Raw genomic sequence first — 19,735 nt, forward strand, 5'->3', positions numbered from 1 at the left:
CTCTGTGGCTGCAGGGAGCTGACATCCTGTGTGAGGGTCCTGTCTAGGACTCTGCCTGGTGTAGACTCAGCAGCAGCCTAGAAGGGAATGCCTGCCAGCCCCTCCCAGAGAAGGGAGGGCGTCCGTGGCCTCTGAACATAGGCCCAGCCTCCTGGTGCCCTCTGGTGGGCAGTTGGCCACACTGCCTGCAAGGAGCAGCCCTGGCCTGAATCCCTGGCTGGGGCCTGAGCACAGGGCCCGCTGCTGGTCTGGGGAGCGGGTGCGCACGTATGTCACTGTGTGCACAGTACATGCAGTCACTGTTCCAGATGCCTTCTGTGACTTACTTCCTCTCAGTTCCAGTGTGAATATGAAAAACTCCACTTCTGAATTGGACAACTGAGGCACTGACACTGTCCCCGCCTCCCCCAGCATTTCACGGGGTGGATTTGAGCCACCCGTCTCCTGACACCACGGGTGGTGGTACCACCCTCCTGTAGGCACCACGGCTCGGGAGGTACATGTGTAAGGAGTTCAGAAAAACAGAGTTTCATTCCAACTGAAAAAACGCAGAAGCCAAGGCAATAGACAATGATGTCGTTTATTTAAAATGTTTACTCCAAGAAATATATATATAAAAAAAAATAAGACAATTACAGCACTAAACCAGGCACCTTCGACCAAATCACAGCCTCCTCTTGGTTCCCCTTCACACTAAGCCTCTTTCGAATTCTTGTTCCTGAGCTGGAAGACCAGTCAGATGCCCTCGGGGTCAGCGCCAAGTCCGATCCCAGCTGGGCAACTGTGTACCTTTCTCTAGGAGTGCATGATGCCCTTCCCCTCAACTCCTTGTTTTAAAGGATTTAACCCATGAGGAAGTTCATGTTTCAATCTAAGCTGAAAGGAGGTGTGGACAAGGCAGTCCTCACTTCGAAGATCCCTCTCCTGCTCCAGTCCCCGGCTAGGGCTCTAGAAGAGGCTGGCTGCTGGGCTGCCATGAGGCCACTGGAAAGGCTAAGCCCCGCTCCATCCAGGGCAGCTCCTACCAAGGCTGGGACCTCGGGTGCTGCTTCCTCAACCCTCTCAGTGCCCACGACTCAAACGAGAGACCTCAAGGGTGCCAGAAGCACAGGTGCCTGGGCTGCGTTCCAGGAAAGAGACCTGTCCAGGGAAACGGATCAGGCTGTCGCGTGGAAGCTGAAGTCAGAGATGGTGGTTTTGGGGTGATTTGGACAAACTGGGTTACTTTAGCAAAGCTCTGAAGTGGCAGAAGCTTCTCCCCTGGACTACTATTGAACACAGAACAAGAGATACGCGTGGCGTCAGGCTAAGTCTCAGAGAGATGCGGGCCAGCCTCCTCCCACAGGGCCTTAGGGGCTGGCGGGACAGACACTGCTATGTGCCCTCCGAGGGCAGGAGTCACGGTAAGGAGCGACTGGGGTGGAAAACAGGAAAAAAGCAACTAGATCATTTTTGGCATTTTAACATGGAGACAGTGACAAGTGGTAACAATAGCAAAAGCAAAAAAACTTGAGACCCATCTTTAACTTTCCCATCCACCCAAGTCTCACACTGAAGATCTACTCCCATCTCCCCCACAAGCACCACTGAACTAGACATCTATTTTAAAGCACCCAAACCAGTCCAGACCCTCTGGAAACCAAGAGCCCCAGCCAGAGCTGTCGCCTCTCTTGGGTCCAGGCGAGAGGAGGGTTCCGGGAAAGGCACCTCGTAACTCACTCAGCGCAGCGTACATGGCGGCGAGCTCGGGCACGGGCACTTGATGGGGACGAGGGTGGCAGTCACAGCATCTGTGCTGACACGTGAGGAAGGGGACTCTTCGGTAATCCCAACTATTTGGTACCAGAGCCAAGCAAACGTGACTAAAGGGCGCTGGGTCGGCAGCACAGTACCCGAGTCTCAGCAACAGGGCGGCCGTGCGAGGCAGGATCCAGGCGGGGAGAAAAGGAGACCGAAGCACAAGGGTGATCCAGGCTGGTACGGAAAGGGCTGATCCTTCTTGCAAGGAAGGGAGAATGCACTTGACTGCTGGCTGATCAATCTCTAATTGGCGAGTGCGCGTGACAAGGCTCAGCCCTGACTCCACTGGGAGCCATGGAGTCGACTCAACTGATAAAATGTTCCCACCTCTGCCCCACCCCCAAGTCCCCATCACCTGATTTTCATTTGGATGTCTTTAACAGCTAAAGTAGATATAAATGGCTAAACACAGACCTCCAATCCCCCACCAGGGGGGACATGGCAGATTCTATAATGTCGCAGCCAGAAGGCTGTGGGCGTACAGGCAGCCAAAGGGAGAAACTGAACCCACACCGGCCTAGGCTAATCTGTAAGGAAAAGCAGGCAAGGAGTGACCCGGACGCGGTGGCCGGCAGGGACTGACTTTGCCTAGCTGCTGCCGGTTCCTGTAAGGGACATTTTTTCTGAGTAAATGGCGATTCGTCTTCCATGTAGCATCTGCTTGGATCACGATGCTAATTGTAACTGGAAAGGGGTGTTTTGGGGAGTGTATTCAGGAGAGGAACAAAGAAAAAACTTAAAAAAAACTAGATTGCTCAAAGTTTCTGCCTCTGTTGTAGGAATGGTAAGTCAACTATGAGCAAGTACTTTACTGCGACATTAAGGGGAAAAAAACGTACTTTGGAAAGCATACAGAAAAAAAGGTAGTTAACGTTGGATCACTTGTAAAACGGACCCTCAGGGAGTCTAAACAAAAATGCACCTTCGGTCAACTTTTGCTTTTTTAAATTCCTCATCTGACTTCACGTCCCAGTGCACATGGAAATGACAGCTGCCGCGAGAGGTGTGGAGTTGGAGGAGTCTCCGGGAGCATCAGAGGGTTCGGGGATTGTATTCTGGCAGTTTCCTGATCTTCTCTTTCTCGGCCTCACTTTCATCTCTTGCTATCACCAGGGAGTGTGAGTAGCCCATGGCGACCTGGGGGGACAAATCCATGTTGGGTGTGCATGCGGTCCCTGGGCTAATTAATGTGTTGAGGAGATCCTGGAAACTGGGCTGCCACAGTGGGTCAGCATGGGGAAAAACGGACCTTGAAAACTGCAAAAACCCCCTCTGCTTCAAAGAGCTAGTTCCCACATGATCATCACCAATGCTCCACCAATCAGAGCCTTGAAGGCTGCCCTGGGAGACCCAGCTGGAAGGAAGCCCACTGGGCCACCTCTCGTCAACAGGGATAGGTGGGACCTGGCTCCAGCTCCACTTCCATCCTCTCTGGCTCAGAGTCCCGCCGGGGTGAGGGACACGACCCCTCTCTGTGTCTCGGCAGACAGGGCCGGCAGCCTGGCTGAGTCACAGGGGCCTCCCCCTGCATCTGGCTCCTGCAGCCACGCAACCTCCACTCAGAGGACCTGCGGACCTGCTTCCAACCCAGCGGATCCGAGTCTCGGGCAGGATGGAGATGCAAGTCATGTGCCCGCCTGAGAGTGGAGCTGCTGTGGCCAGTGGGTGGCACCTGTCATCAAGGGTGAGGCCAGCCACCCAGCCTGGCCAGTGACCCTCTGCACTCACTCCTGCTGATGACTGTTACCCTCAGCAAATCCTAGCCTAAGGTGCCAGGAAAGTCAGCTAAGGAGATGTGAAACAAGACGACAGACTGCGCTGGCCAGAAGCGTGGAGTGAGGCACCGCTGGGTGCGGACACATCCCCTTGCCGGCACGGCCGCCCCCACTCACCTGCTCTGAGAAAATGCCGTCCAGAGTCTTCACCTCCTGGGCTGCAGTGGAAGACTTGGGTTTGTGGTCCCCGTAGCCCTGGCGAAGCAAACAAGATGTTCGCAATCGGGGACCAACGTGGCTCAGGCCGCGGTGGGGATCACGGCAATGTTTGCTGGCCCCCACTAACCAGGAGCCAGTGATGATGCCCGTGACCAAGCCCGGCCACCCTTGGACACAAGGGCCAAGTGGAATCATCCAAGTTTATCAATGAAAGTTGCCTCCAGCAGGCGACTAGTGCTTAACCTGAGGAAGACAAAGGTGCTCAGCTCTAGCCTGTGAGACTTCTGTTCACACAGGTCCCTGCTGAGGAGTATGGCATTGGTGACAGGAAGAATGGCAACTGCGGCCCTTCGGGACCAAAGTCACCAAGAACATGGGCTGACCACAGGCCCTTGATGCCTCCACTGTCCAGAGGGCAGAATAATCACCATCCAAAACAACATGGAAGGGCTTAAGCCTGAAAGGGAGATGATTTATTAGCAATGGCACCAAGGAACCAGTTTCACTCCCAGAGACAGAAGGAACAGGATGAACTGGCGCAGCTAAGGGGGAGTCGTGTGCAAAGGTGTGGAGCTGGGTGGCTGAAAGGCTGAGGGCCCCGGCTCAGCTGAAACAGAGGGTCCCTCAGGGCGGGAGAGGCAGACCCTCCCTCCCCAGCCCAGGCCTGCCCATGTGTCCCTGGCTTTGCCTCCCGCCAGTCCCCACCTCGTGCCTTCCCCTCCCAGGTGCCAGGCCATGTTCTCACCCTTGAGAAGCTCCCCAAAAAGTCAACCTTGCTCCCCCCTCTAGTTTCAAAACTTCTGTTTAGAAGGTCAAAGTCTATTTCTGATAGGCCCCAGAAAATATCCGTCCTTCACTAAGAACAATCTGTAGAAACTGGGCCAGGTCCTGTCTCTTTCCTGTCAATGTTTTAAATCGGGCCACCAGCACGTCTGAGCCAGACTGCAAGGGTGTGCAGAGCTCTGAGAAAAAGGTGCGTTCACCATCCATCCCAGTCACAGCTCCAGGGATGAGGAACGCCCTTCCTTCCCCCTCCTCTCCATCAACCAGGTCAGCTTGCAACCATGAGAGGACAGGAGAGGGAGACAGACTGTGTTTCTAACAAGAAATAAGGGACTAAAACTACGACCCCCCAAGAATTAAGTAGAGACTCAAACAGTGACTAGCGCAGGCAAACCGTCAGGACGTACTCCACAGCCAAGCTAGTCTTCCTAACAAAAACTCAAAGACTCACCTTGGCCAGGCGTGGTGGCTACACCTGTAATCCCAGCACTTTGGGAGGTGGAGGCAGGTTGATCACCTGAGGTCAGGTGTTTGAGACCAGCCTGGCCAACATGACAAAACCCCGTCTCTACTAAAAATAGAAAAATTAGCTGGGCGTGGTGGTGGGTGCCTGTAAACCCAGCTACTCAGGAGGCTGAGGCAGGAGAACTGAGAATTGTTTGAACCCGGGAGGCAGAGGTTGCAGTGAGCCAAAATCATGCCACTGTATTCCAGCCTGGGTGACAGAGCAAAATCCATCTCCCTCCCCACAAAAAACCCACCTAGTACCAGGACCTAAGAATGAAAGCTGTTTGTTTGGGGAAGGCCATGTGAGTGAAATTGAGGGCCATGGGTTCTAACCTCATCACTCAACTAAGTGATATTAACAACAGAAACACAAAATCACCCACAACTGTGAGCTTCCCACTAACTTAAGCCCCCCAGGGGAGAGGGAACAAACAGGCCCCTTTCCTACCGTATCTCAACGGTTGTTTACAAAATGCAAGGGGAAACTAGATCTGAAAAGTCCCAATTTTCAGAGTTTACAAATGTGCAGCGATGACTCATAATGATCTGACTAGCACAGCACTGCCCCTGAAAACTCTGGGACTCAATCATGTTGCAGACTTTAACACAGTAAGGGGGAGAATCCCGTACGTTTTTCTCTCGCGTGTTTTAGGAGACAGGCGGAGAGAACCTGGAGGGCCAAGAGCCGCCCTGACTGGCTCCAGTTCCCTCGACCCTCGAAGGCGATGGCTTACCAGTTCCCCGAAGGTTGGCGACGGGCCCCAGCTGATGGTGCTCTCGTCGGCGGCCACAATGATGCTGCTCTTCCTGCAAACAGGTGGGCTGTCACCCTGGGGCCAGCAGCCCCAGCCCTGGACCCACCCAGCTACGGCTCAAGGGCATGGGTGTGAGCTGCCACTTGTCCCGTGGCGTACTCATGCCACGCAGCAAACACAACAACGGGGCCAAGAGGCTTCTCCTGAACCTTAAAGATTGTCCCATGGGGGTGACTCAACGCTTCATTGAAATGACAAAGGCCTTAGGGCCAGAGGCCAAAGGCAGGGGACCTTGCTGTGCACCCCGCCCCAGGTCCTAGGGCTCTCTCAGTGGGAGGTGGCTTTGGGAAGGGGAGAGCGAATCAGGATGGAGTGAAAGCCTGTTCCGGAGGGAGCAGCCTTCATGCATAGTAATTTAGGCAGGGCTAGAGGATTCAACACATTAAAGCCAAGGGCCCAGCCCCCTCTTACTGTTCCACCCACACCTGCCAGCTGATGAATCACCAAGAATTGCTAGATAACTCAACAGGTGTCCTTAAACGCACTAAGAACCACTGCTGTCAGGACAATGTCTTCTTCCCAATGTCAGAGCAACTCAAGTCCTACTACGTTTCCAGCTACGTGTAATTGTCAACCTGCAACGTAGGCTTACACCAAGCTCTGCTTGTGTATTTCTTTGAACAGAAACCTTCAAAATGACTTTCTTCCCACGAAGACAGGGAACAGCCATCTGTTCTAGCTGCAAACAGGCCCTCTCCCCACCTATGCTCCCAGACTCTGGGATCCAGCGTGCCAGGTGGCCTGCTGAGGACACCCCAAAAGGCAGCAGAAACAGAGCCCCATCAGGGAGGGGCACCCTGTGGGTGTGTCTGACACCCCCAAGAAAGGAAGAGACCTCATACACCCAAAGGAGATGCTGCCACCTACCCACAAGCCAGGCTCCGGATTCTCCAGCCGCAGAGGTCCTGCACTGCTTTCGGGTACATGGTAGATTCACGGGAGGTGTTGGTGGCCCCCCAGAAAAACAGACCACCTGAGGGAAGACAAAACACGTTCCCACTGTGACCAGATATCAAGAGCCAAGTCTCGTCTTCAACATTATCAGGGTGAAAAGAGGACAGGATGGCAAACAAGTGTTCTGTCTAAAAGATAACTGGGTTGGGCACGGTGGCTCACGCCTGTAATCCCAGCACTTTGGGAAGCCAAAGTGGGTGGATCACCTGAGGTCAGGAGTTCAAGACCAGCCTGGCCAACATGGTGAAACCCTGTCTCTACTGAAAATATAAAAATCAGCTGGGCATGGTGGCGCACGCCTGTAATCCCAGCTACTCAGGAGCCTGAGACAGGAGAATCGCTTGAACCCAGGAGGCAGACGTTGTTGTGAGCCAAGATCACGCCATTGCACTCCAGCCTGGCCAACAGAGCGGAAACTATCTCCAAGAAAAACAAAAAACGAACAAAACAAAAAACAAAACAAAACTGGAGTCAGGCATGGTAGTGTGCCCGTGCAGCCCTAGCTACTCAGGATGCTAAGGTAGAAACGGGCATGGTAGTGTGCCCGTGCAGCCCTAGCTACTGAGGACGCTAAGGTGGAGACAGGCACGGTGGATGCCCATGGACGCTAAGGTGGAGACAGGCACGGTGGATGCCCATGCAGCCCTAGCTGCTCAGGATGCTAAGGTGGAGACGGGCATGGTGGTACACCCATGCAGCCCTAGCTACTCAGGACGCTAAGGTGGAGACGGGCATGGTGGTACACCCATGCAGTCCTAGCTACTCAGGACGCTAAGGTGGAGACGGGCATGGTGGTACACCCATGCAGCCCTAGCTACTCAGGACGCTAAGGTGGAGATGGGCATGGTGGTACACCCATGCAGTCCTAGCTACTGAGGACACTAAGGTGGTGGGATTGCTTGAGCCCAGGAGTTCAAGACCAGCCTGGACAACACAGCGAGCTCCTGTCTCAAAAAATTAAAGAACACTGAGAGGCAAGTAAAGGGAACCGGGGTTCGTGGCCTTGGGAAAGGATAATGGCTACACAGTTCCCCACCAGAGCAATGATAAGCCAGGGGGAAGAAATCACTAACCCACTTCACTGACGGCAAAGGAGCAGGTGTAACCAGCGTAGATCTGGGATGCCCCACGCCCAGGGAAGTCAAACAGCTTCACCAGGCGGGGAACCATCTCATCCTTCTGCTCTGCGTGGCCCAGCCGGCCATAGCCACCGAAGCCCCAGGAGAAGACTCGCTTCTGGGAGTCCAAGACCAGCTGCAAGGAAAGAAAACACAGGGTTGGAACAAACAGGCTTGCAACAGGCAACAAGAGGGGTCATTTCTGCCCGGACAACCTGGTGCAAATGCTAAGGGCAAAGGGACAGCTACATTCAAGATCCTCTACCAGCAGGGTGCGGTAGCTCACATCTGTAATCCCAACACTTTGGGAGGCCAAGGCTGGCAGATCACTTGAGGTCAGGAGTTCAGAGACCAGCTTGACCAACACGGTGAAACCCTGTCTCTAAAAACCAAAGAAATATCCTCTGCCTGCCTCCAGCAGAAAGATCCTCCACCTCCCACCTCCAGCAGTGGGAAGGAGGCAACAGGAGCAGGCGTAGCAGAATGGCGTGCATTCAATGAGCCCCGTTTGCTATTTTCTCTGCCAGGAACTCCTCCAATTCTTTTTTGTTCTGTTTTTTTAGGTTACAAGTCTTAACCCTTTCCTTAATCACAAGCAGCAGGGCTATGACTACAGATGGTAGGGCAAAGCACTTGATTTCTATTAAAACAGAGAGATTCAACTGCAGAAAGAACAGAAGAGAAAAGGCCTACGCCTACCTGTCCTGGATTTTTCGTTGTTTTTTTGTTTTCCCTTGAGACAGGGTCTTGTGCTCTGTCACCCAGGCTGAAATGCAATGGCATGATCTCAACTCACCACAACCTCCACCTCCTGGGCTCAAGTGATTCTCCCACCTCAGCCTCCCAAGTAGCTGGGACTACAGGTGTGCACCACCATGCCCCACTAGTTTTTGTTTTTTTTTTTTTTGGTAGAGATGGGGCTCTCACCATGTTGCCCAGGCTGGTCTCAAGTGATTCGCCCACTGTGGCCTCCCAAAGTGCTGAGATTACAATTATGAACCACTGTGCCCAGCCTGGATTTTTCTTTAGACTTCCCTTGCCCCCAGGTACATAGAGGTAACCTGTACCTCGTCACTGATAAAATGAACTCAAAGACACTTCAAGTGTTTAAGATACATCTTCAGCTGGGCACGGTGGCTCACGCCTGTAATCCCAGCACTTTGGGAGGCAAAGGCAGGAGGATCACGAGGTCAGGAATTTGAGACCAGCCTGACCAATATGGCGAAACCCTGTCTCTACTAAAAATACAAAAATTAGCAGGGCATGGTGGTGCACGCCTGTAATCCCAGCTACTCAGGAGGCTGAGGCAGGAGAATCGCTTCAATCCAGGAGACGAAGCTTGCAGTGATTCGAGACAGAGCCACTGTACTCCAGCCTGGGCAACACAGCAAAACTCTGTCTCAAAAAAAAGATACGTCTTCTTCAGTCTTGTTTTCCCACCTTCTGACAAGCCAATTCAGTTCTTTGATGTTTTGTGTCTAAACCATGTGAATCTACAACTTACTAAAAAGCTTCACAAATGAAGCCCTAAACAAGAGGCAACTTGATTTCCCCGACTCCATTCGACAAAACGAATCATGGTTTTCAGACTTGCACAGACTGAAATCTCCTACTCCAATCCTAGCTAGCCCAATTCACTGTGTATTCTTCAGAGAAGATTCCAAGGGAAGGAGGTGGTGGGCTGAGACCACTCAGTGGGGAGGACCCACTTGGTCTCTGGACTCCTAGCCCAGGCTCTTTCAACGAAGAATAGAACCAAGAGATTTCCAGGCATTCTCAGACAGAAGAACCACAGGAAGGCCATTAAGATTAAAAGATTGCACTGCAGTTTATCTAAAGCGGCCTTTAAAGAAACAGCCTAATAATTTAAAACGACTCGGATCCCCAGTATGGGGTGCCATCTGTTGGCCTGGGAAGATGTCTGTGATTATGTCAGACAACAGCCAAAAGCAGAAAGTGCTGACCTTAAGATGGGGGTGAGGGCAGCAAAACATCTATGTGCTTAAGATGTGTCCATTTAAATCATGGAAAAGTTAACACAGGAGGCAGTGACAAGGAACCCTGCACTGGGTCCAAGGACCCTTTGGCCAGGATGCAAAGCCCTTTTGAAGAAGCAAGCAGATGTCTACCTGGGCTCAGTTCCTAGCCAAAGCCAGGTGTCAGGAAACTGGAGAATATGCACCCCGTCTCCCAGCGTGCCTCTCAGGAAGTGAGAAAAGCGCAAGCCTCACCGTGTGGTTGGCGCCACAGGCCACGTCTCGTACAACCACATTTGGTACAGGCAGGATCTGTCCATCTTTCGTCTTCTCGATGAAGATGGCCACTCGCCGGGGGACAAGTTCACAGTCGTACTCTATCCGCTGTGCCCGGGCGATGAACTTCCCATCCGAGTTGTGTCCTGTAGAGACCAAGGGCCAGCCATTAACAGCAGCAGGGCTTGGGCACAAGGGACGTGTCAGTGTGCTCACATCGAGTCTGCAGTGAGCCCCGGGCATCGCCCCAGTCTGGCCTCTCTGGGCCTTACCAGGACACATTGGTCAACAAAGGCAACGTTTTCCAATCTGAGGCACAACACAATGAGTGGGTCAATGAAATCAATTTTGTGAGCTGAGACCAGTTATTTTTTAAAAATGAATAGAACAGAATGACAAAGAACACGCATAAAAATGCCACCATATTCCAACAATTCTAGTATGGTATTATACATTCAAACTGGGTTGCAACGGAAAATTTATTTCTTACTATGGGTTGCAAAGAAGTTGAAGCTGCAGATCAAGGACTGGTCTATCAAGTAAGATCTCTACTCCACTTGAGGAACCACAGGAAACCCCCAGATGGGCCAGGAATGAACAGAAAAGCTCCACACACAATCCCAAGACCTCTGCTTTCATGAATTACCAGTAACCTACACGTATGGTTATGCGTGGCTAAAGCCTACAATTCCTATACTCCAAATGACCCAGGAACTGGTTCGAAAGGACCCAGCTCAGCACACTACACACCAGGAGCCAGGCTGCTCCAGTCCTTAGAAGACGCCAGACTATCCATGCCCCTGCAGCCACCCGCAGCACAGGGCTGCCACGTAGTTTGTAGTTTTAAACTGCTCCTATTCCCACATTGTAATCATCGGTTTGGCAGGGTGCAGCAGCCCACATCTGTTAATCCCAGCATGTTGAGGGGCTGAGGCAGGAGGATCACCTGAGGTCAGGAATCGGAGACCAGCCTGGCCAACATAGTGAAACCCCGTCTCTACTTAAAAAAAAAAAAAAAATACAAAAATTAGCCAGGTTTGGTGGCGGATGCCTATAGTCCCAGCTACTGGGGAGGCTGAGGCAGGAGAATCGCTTGAACCTCGGAAGTGGAGGTTGCCGTGAGCAGAGATTGTGCCATTGCACTCCAGGCTGGGCAATAGAGCAAGACTGCCTCAAAAAACAAACAAACAAACAACAACAACAAAAAAAACTGTCACATTACAGTTTGTAAACTAGCCCCCGGCTTGTGGCTAATCCCCCTCCAGACAGCATGCTTGTGTGTACCTCAGCCCTTACAGGTATGTGTGTGTTTAAGCAGTGTGCTATTTAAATACAGTCAGCCTCCATGGCCACGGGTTCAGCCAAGTATAGTCCAAAAATGTCTGGGGGGAGGTGGAAACAATAAAAGATAATACGAATAAGACCATACAGTACAACTATTTACATAACACTTACATCATGTTAGGTACCGAAGTAATCTAGAGATGATTTTAAGTATACAGGTCACATGCAGATACTATGCCACTTTATAGAAGACACTAGAGCATCTCCAGATCTTGGTATCTATCGGGGGTACTGGAAGCAATCCCCCAGGTTACCAAGAAGCAGCTGTACCCTGGAATCACAACTAAAACATGCACAATAACATTACTGGGCTTGTTGGCTGGTGTGGTGGGCTCATGCCTGTAATCCCAGCACTTTGGGAGGCCAAGGCAGTGGATCACTTGAGGTCAAGAGTTTGAGACCATCCTGGTCAACATGGTGAAACCCCGTCTCTACTAATACAAAAAATTAGCTGGGCACGGTGGCGCGTGCCTGTAATCCCAGCTACTCAGGAGGCTGAGGCAGGAGAATTGCCTGAACCCAGGAGGCGGAGATTGCGGTGAGCCGAGATCGCGCCATTGCGCTCCAGCCTGGGTATCAAGAGCGAAACTCCGTCTCAAAAAAAAAAAAAAAAATACAAAAAATTAGCTGGGTGAAGCGGCAGGCACCTGTAGTCCCAGCTACTCGGGAGTCAGAGGCAAGAGAATCGCTGGAACCCAGGAAGTGGAAGTTGCAGTGAACAAAGATCGAGCTGCTGCACTTCAGCCTGGGTGACAGAGCGAGGTTCCGGCTCCCTTATCTTGGCGTTGCCCTGGCCCAGTAAGTGCACTGCAAAAATGGGAGCATGAGGCCAGAGCGTGTGTGGGTGAGACCCTGCCAGGGTCGGATTAGGTTCTCCTTCTAAAAGATCTACCTGGATTCTGACCAAACTGAAAACCTGACTTCAAGCAAGTCATACGCTGCGAATAAGCGGTTCTGTAGTTACAAATCAGGCCGATTCCCAAACTACCCGCAAGTGAGTGTAACAGAGCACCTGAGGGTTTGTACAAAGTGCTTACACGGTGCCTGGCACACTTAGTCACTGCTCCATGAAAGTGAGTCATTTTTATCACAACCGGCATGTCACGCTTCCTGATGGAAAATGGACTTGCCAGGGTGCAGAGGGGAGGCCGAGGCAGCAGGAGCGCCACGTGGCAGGAAGGGGACGCTGCTGGGCACCACAGCAGGGCTGTGGCCATGGAAACGCTCTCCAACTGTCTCGGGCTCCGCCCCGGCAACTAAAGCGAAATGTGCGTAAGGGGCTGTTCTCTCTTATTCACTTCTGACTTGAGGTATATTTAGTTTCACAAAGTCACTGTTCCCCGAGGCTAAGGCCAGCGGGCTTGGCACTATTTTTACCTTTTCCATCTGCTAGACGCTGCGGCTGCAGGAGCGTGCGCGGCCAGCAGAGGGCACCCGCGCCACACCTCGGAGAGGCCTCCCCAGAGGGGCTGGAGGCGGAGCCCCAGCGGGGAAGCGTACTTCGGGGGTCGCAAGGGAAGGGACGAGGAGAATCGGATGGGACCATCCAGTCGGAAGACACTCCCCCCACTGACTGGGAACTGCTGCCTGAATTCTCCTTTTCTACCAATGACATAGAAGGAAACAGGTTTCTGCACAACTAGGTTCTGGCTAAGGATGACGCAGGAGGAGGGGATCCACCGGGGCTCCTCACGTGGGAACCTGGAATAATTGCCCAGGCCAGGGTTTCCAGAACAACCTTAAGCTTGTATAATTTTCTCATTTTCAATAGAGGCATAATCTTTAAATGTGAAATTGAATGAAGGTGGTTTGATTTTTTTTTTTTTAACTTTTAAATTCCTTTATATAAATGAATTCCCAAATCAGAAAAAAAAGAATCTTTTGTCGGATTCCAGTCCCGGCTTTTCCATTGAGGCAGCATTGTAATACTCCATAATCCTGTCAATGAGGATGCACTGTTCCAGTGAATGTGAGATCCACTTAATGGACAAAGGCTATTATCTGAGATCAATTACCCACATTTCAACACGTGTGTGCAGCCCCACACTGATCTCTGGTTCTGAATATACACAGTTAGATTACAGAGCTTTTAAAAATTGTACTTCCATACCCAGCTGACCATATTCAGGGCACCCAAAGGAATAGAGGTTTCCTTTGCAGTCCATTATCATACTGAATTCAGCCCCACAGGCCATTTTGGTAATTGGCTGGCCGTTGTACATTATCTGAAAAGAAAAGACAGGAGACATTCATTTTTTTAAAAAAGACTGATAAAAAGTCTCTACCTCTCTGCATGTTGGTAGGAAACAATTACTAGGTTACAAAGGGAAGTTTCATAAACTTGACAATTCTGAAGGCAAAAGCTGACACAAAGCTTAGAGGATAGGTAAAGAAACACCCTCACACCCCCCAACCTTCCCAGCGAGTGGAGTTTAAAGCTTAGCCACTGTCTCTTTAAGATCAATAAAAACAAGTCCCTCCCTTCCTTCATCACTAATTAGGCACTTAGCATTCTTCTACCTTTAATAGTAGTTTGTTTTTAAGGTATAAATCTCGCCCCTCCAACTCAAGTGTCTTTGGAAAAAAAGACTGCCTATCTCCCGGGCACGGTGGCTTATGCCTGTAATCCCAACCTCAGCACTCTGGAGGCTGAGGGGGGCGGACCATGAGGTCAAGAGATAGAGACCATCTAGGCCAACATGGTGAAACCCCGATTTTACTAAAAAATACAAAAATTAGCTGAGTATGGTGGCATTCGCCTGTAGACCCAGCTAATTGGGAGGCTGAGGCAGGAAAATCACTTGAACTTGGGAGGGGGATGTTGCAGTGAGCCGAGAAAGTGCCACTGCACTCCAGCCTGGTGACAGATCAACACTCCATCTCCAAAATATGAAGAAGAACAAGAAAAAAAAAAAAGGACTGCCCGTCTCTTATTTGTGTTCTAAACACTTGGCCGGTGACTTTACACAAGGTCAAAACAAAGTATTTGCAGGTTACTACAATTACCTGCAAATTTCTTTGGAGCAGAACAGGCTTACGACAAGGCATTTCTAACAGATTTCTCCATTTGGAAACAAAATGTTTTCAGGATGGTTTTCAACCTGACCACAAACTAAGCCTGTGTTAAAAGCTATAGCATGGCCGGGAGCGATGGCTCCTGCCTGTAATCTCAGCACTTCAGGAGGCCGAGGCGGGTGGTCACCTGAGGTTGGGAGTTGGAGACCAGCCTGACCATCACGGAGAAACTCCGTCTCTACTAAATATACAAAATTAGCTGGGAGTGGTGACACATGCCTGTAATCCGACTCAGGAGGCTGAGGTTGAAGAATCGCTTGAACCCAGGAGGCGGAGGTTGCAATGAGCCAAGATCGAGCCATTGCACTTCAGCCTCAGCAACGAGAGCAAAACTCAAAAACAAAAAAACAAAAAACCAAAAAAAAACAGTAACAAAAACAAAAAAAACCCTACAGCTTGTAACTAAACATCCAGACCTTCTTTTTACAAGGGATGAATTAACTCAAACAATGGAGACTCCACATCAGAAAATCAAACACACAAGTAAAGAGAAACAAGAGGCCGTGGAGCTGGAGCTGAGGAGGGGTCACCTGCGCGGGGCTGGGGACAGCGTCTGTCTGGTTGCCAAGGCCCAGCTGCCCCATCTTGTTTTCCCCAAATGCAAACACGGAGCCAGTTTCTGGAAGGAAAGAAAAAATATCACAAAAGGGAAGATAATGCTGAATGTTTTAACTAGATTTAGAATCAAAGGCATCAAAATAATAAAAACAGCTCATTTGCCAGGCAGAAGGCAAGTGAGACAGTGTCCAAAAGCTGCAGTGCAGACGCTTCGCAGCAAAGCCATTTCACATCCGAAACTGGGTGTGCAGAGCAACCAGGGCGGCGGCTCCCACTCCCAGATGGGCCTCCTGTGGCCACCAGGGAGGTCCCAGTGCCCTCAAGAAGCCACTCCCACATGGATTCTCAGGGCCTCTTTCTGATCCTGACCAAGAGGCACATGGGTGACACACCCATACCCCACCCCCAAGGCAGACCATCTGGCCTCTTGCAACACCGAGAAGAGACCCCAGCAGTCCCCTCCTTACCCGTCAAGGCCAAGGTGTGGTTCCGCCCACATGCTGCAGACACAATCACTTCATGGCTGAGACCCTCAATGAGTCTGGGGGCTTCCACTCTCTTGGTGTCACCATGTCCCAGCTGCCCCTTCTCATTTCGACCTGCAGATCACATGAGAGAAAGTACAGAGGAGGGAAGGTGGTCCAGGCGGCACCACCAGGCGAGTACAAACACACTCTCAAATGACGCCCATCTGCATCTCCGGAAGTTATCTTCCAAATTCCCAGCAAACAGCCAAGATCCAGAGCAAAGAACGCTTCGGTCCTCCGCCCACAGGAATGTCGCCTGCTGCAGCTCCCCCAACCTCCTTCCCTGGGGCAGCAGTGGGACCACCCATGCTACAAAGGGAAATGGGAGTGGCTCAGTGAGGTACGGGCGCCATTCACAGAAATGAAACGCGAGGTTCCCACTTGGAGTGTCTGCGAGACAACCACCCCGTCCCTACCCTCTGGGATGTGTTTTAAGACAGCGCCCATCTTGACACCTGGCTCACCAGAGTTGAATCACTTCAGTGCTCTGGGCATCCACTGAGGACCAGTTAGTGTCCGCTCACTATTTCTCTTCCTTTTCTACCCTGTAAATGGTGCTTACAGACGAGTGCCAATTCCACCCTGAGGGGATCGCCCCTCAAGGACTCTCAGCGACAGGAACCCTGGTGGCAAAGCACAGATCTGCCCTGAACACAACACACCCAGTCCTACCTCCAGAACTGCTGCAGATGCGGCTGAGGCCCTGCACCTGTGCATTCCAGGGGAAGGCAGGCCTGGGGCCAACCCCTGCCCCCGAGTCCTCTGCAGAATCAAATTCAGCTCCAAAACAGACATGGAAGTTGGGTGGGCCAAAAGGAGGGCTGGGAGCCCCTACGCCTCATTCTAGGTTTCAACACAGACTACCAAGTTTCAAAACAAAAATTCAACCAGCCACTGTCGGATCCCTCCCGCTAAGAGAGCCACAATGTAACCTAACATTTGGGGAAATTTACAGAGCTCTTATTGGGCCGAGAAGTCAGAGCGATTCCAGGGGGTTTTGCAACCTTCTCCAGCAATGAACTTTTCACCCTTAGGTAGTGATGAAGACAGACAGTAGAGCCACTAAGATGAGCTCCAGTTGTCCTGGAGAAGGCTTGCAGCAGCGGCCTCTGACTACAGGAGGAATTGCGGCACAGGGACACCACCCTCAGACTCCCTCTTTAGTTAAAGAATGGCGGGCTGAAGGACATGCTCCGGCACTCGGGCAGGAGAGGCCGATACCAGCTTCCAATAGGAGCTGCCCAAGTTCACGGTGAAAGGCATGTGAACAGAGAGCAACAAGCGCAAGGCACTTTCTACCTGGGCTCAGCGGGCTGAGGTGCTGCCGGACAGGGTGCTCGGGCCACAGACGGAGAGCCCACGTGAGTAACGTGTCAGCCACCCTCCCGTGGCACTCTATTCTCACACCAGACAATGCCCCTCTGCCTTCTGGAGTGCCCAGCAGTGGACCTGTGACACCTCCAGCGCTGTTCCCGCCAACGGCACTGCTTGCTTGGGGACCATGTCTCGATGGCAGGACACACTCTGTCCCTGCCCACAGGGTTAGAACGAGGACGCTTTTAGAACCGCCATGCAAGCAAAGCTCAGTGAGAGATCAGGAATAAGGTATTTTAAGTTTGGAACACTGACATAAAAGGCTGTGCTCGGCATTGGAACCTGAAGCAGGAGCGGTGCTTGGGGGAAGGGACCCGGACCCACCTCGATGCCAGCCAGGAGAAAACAAAACCTGTGGCAAAGTCAGCATGTCACTAAGAGACTAAAAAGTATAAATTTGGGCCAGACACACTTTAGCTTTTTTCAACAGAATTACAAAATTAGCCGAGTGCAGGGAAGACAACAGATGTTAATATATTTGGACTTTGGTACAGCAGCTCATGAAATCACAAAAAATGGTTCAAACAGACCAAAATAACAGCGTAGTCATGTGGACCAAAAGCTAGCCAGAGGACCAGCACGAAGGGGGAGGGACAAACGCCAACATCCCCCACTGGAGGCAGGGTCCCGGAGCGACCAGAAGTGCGGGGAGAAACTGAGCTTTTGCCGATACCCTATGATTGGAATGATCTGGAAGAGGACACAGGCGAGAATGGCACAGCCGGCTAGAGGGCAGGGCCATGGACAGAGGGTAACAGGAAGAACCGGAACCCATCCCAAGCACACAGGTGAGGAAAAACAGAAGAGAAACCCAAACAATTCCAAAAAAAGAAACTGAACTAGCTGGGGAAATACCCTAAGAAACAGACAACAGGACAGCGAGCTGCCGAGCCTGCAGACCAGACCCGCGCAGACCTCGGACACGAGGGCCAGGGCAGCAGGGATGCAGCGCCCTACGACACGTGGCAACTATAAAAGCCAGTGGCATTCAAGTGGCAAGAACAGAGGTCGAAGGTCATACCGGGCTGTAAAGAGGAAGGAAACCGTCCGTCTGCTGGAAGGACAGCCTGCCTAACACAGCACACCTCAGTATCAGAAAGATCAGGCTTCGGACAGAAGACTCGGGAAAATGCTGCTTCAAGATAAGGCATCAAGGAAGTAGGGGCTACATACAGGCGACAAATGTCAGGAAGATGGGGGGAAGGGGATGCTGGGAATTAGGAAAAAAGACGTGGGCTGCAAATGAAGGAGCCCAGGGCCTTGGAGAGAAGGCGCGAATCTCTTTTCCAGGTCAACAGAGAAGAAAGTGCTGTGTGGGGACGGCTGGGGACAGTGGTCCCCAGTGCCCGCGCAGTACTCACCCCAGCTCCACAGCCTCCCTTCCGTGGTGATGAGGAGGCTGTGTGCGGCACAGGAACCCGAGACCACCGTCCGCACGCGGACCCCCGCCAGGCACCCATACCTGTGGGGCCCCCACAAATTCTGACCGAGATTGCGGTAAGCAGCTGCAGAGAGAATGAGAATGCAGATTAGACACCCGGGGAGTGGTTGGGGTGACCTCCAAAATGCCACTGGCCACCAAGGAGCCACTTCCTGAGGGGACCAGGGACAGGTGTTCCTTGGGTGCCACCCTGACCTGGCTGTGGGAGGCTGCTCGAGGACTGGGTTTGTATTTAGGACCTCTGCGATGCTTCTGAAGACCCAAAACATAAAATGCCCCAGGAGCGGGAGTGGGTACGGGTCAGGCATCACCTGCCACCTTTACACCCATCCAACTCCAGCCCCCTCTCTGGGCCCCACCTCTTGAGGGCCTCAGCTCCATGTGCTCTGCCACGGAGCACTCCCTGCAAGTGCCTGGGACCCAGTGCCAGGCCTGTCCAGGAGGCAGGAGTGCTGGCCTCCCATAGCTGTCAGCCAAGGAAGAGGCTGACCCAGGAAACCTCGCTCGCCCCAACAGTAACCTGCTCCTCCTCCTCACTCCCTGCCACCCCGCCCCTCCTTTCCCAGGCTCTCCGGCCCTCCACCTTCGGCTTCTGCCCTGGGCCAGAAGGCTCTTTCTGAGGGGTGACCCTGAGTGTCCCATCTTCCAGTGTTCCCAGCAGGTCTATCAGGCCCTTCGAGGAGAGGCCCTGCTCACACTGCATACCCCCCACCACCACCTCCCGCCCCTTTCTCAGCCGTCCAGTGCGTCAGCTGCTTCATGACTCCCCGGCCCCACCCATATGTTCCCTTCAGCGAGAAGATCTTCCCACCTCCTACTTATTCCTCAAAGCTCAAGTTTAGCACCAATTGCCCTCCTCGGGGAAGCCCTCCAGGGCCACTTCCACTGAGAAATCTCCTTCACCCAGTGTTCCTCTGCCCCAGCCCCACTCAGCCCACCACAGCTCTCCTCCTGAGACCCCCTGCCCTCCCACTCCAGGAGAAGCCACCCAGGGCATAAGCTGTAGGCTCCCTCCAGCCTGGACCCTCACAGATGCCTGCCATGCAGTGAGCACTCAATGGGAGAAAAAAGCAGCTGCATCTCCCCCACAAAACCCCCTTGACACCCTATTAGTGGACAGGGCAGAGCCAATTTCTTAATTTCTTCCTTTTTTTTTTAAGATAGAGTCTTGCTCTGTCGCCCAGGCTGGAGTGCAGTGGTGGGATCTCGGCTCACTGCAACCTCCGCCTCCTGGTTCAAGCGATTCTCTCCCC

At 52.2% G+C, this 19,735-nt stretch overlaps 1 protein-coding gene across 1 annotated transcript in view; it reads right to left on the reverse strand.

The window, feature by feature from the left end:
- Nucleotides 1-561: 561 nt before the first annotated feature.
- RCC2 (regulator of chromosome condensation 2) overlaps nucleotides 562-19,735 on the reverse strand; it is a 32,334-nt gene continuing 13,160 nt past the window's right edge. Inside the window, exons 4-13 of the mRNA XM_021668301.2 lie at nucleotides 18,403-18,546; nucleotides 15,608-15,739; nucleotides 15,113-15,201; nucleotides 13,618-13,732; nucleotides 10,143-10,309; nucleotides 7,867-8,047; nucleotides 6,707-6,812; nucleotides 5,759-5,831; nucleotides 3,693-3,770; nucleotides 562-2,937 (exon numbers count right to left, since the gene is read on the reverse strand). Coding sequence (XP_021523976.2) covers nucleotides 2,833-2,937; nucleotides 3,693-3,770; nucleotides 5,759-5,831; nucleotides 6,707-6,812; nucleotides 7,867-8,047; nucleotides 10,143-10,309; nucleotides 13,618-13,732; nucleotides 15,113-15,201; nucleotides 15,608-15,739; nucleotides 18,403-18,546 — 1,190 coding nt within the window. The 3' untranslated portion in view covers nucleotides 562-2,832. The remainder of the gene's footprint in view (nucleotides 2,938-3,692; nucleotides 3,771-5,758; nucleotides 5,832-6,706; nucleotides 6,813-7,866; nucleotides 8,048-10,142; nucleotides 10,310-13,617; nucleotides 13,733-15,112; nucleotides 15,202-15,607; nucleotides 15,740-18,402; nucleotides 18,547-19,735) is intronic.

This window comes from Aotus nancymaae, unplaced genomic scaffold (genome assembly GCF_030222135.1).
Source record: "Aotus nancymaae isolate 86718 unplaced genomic scaffold, 86718_ANA_hifiasm-v0.15.2.pri h1tg000053l, whole genome shotgun sequence".
Taxonomy (NCBI): Eukaryota; Metazoa; Chordata; class Mammalia; order Primates; family Aotidae; genus Aotus; species Aotus nancymaae.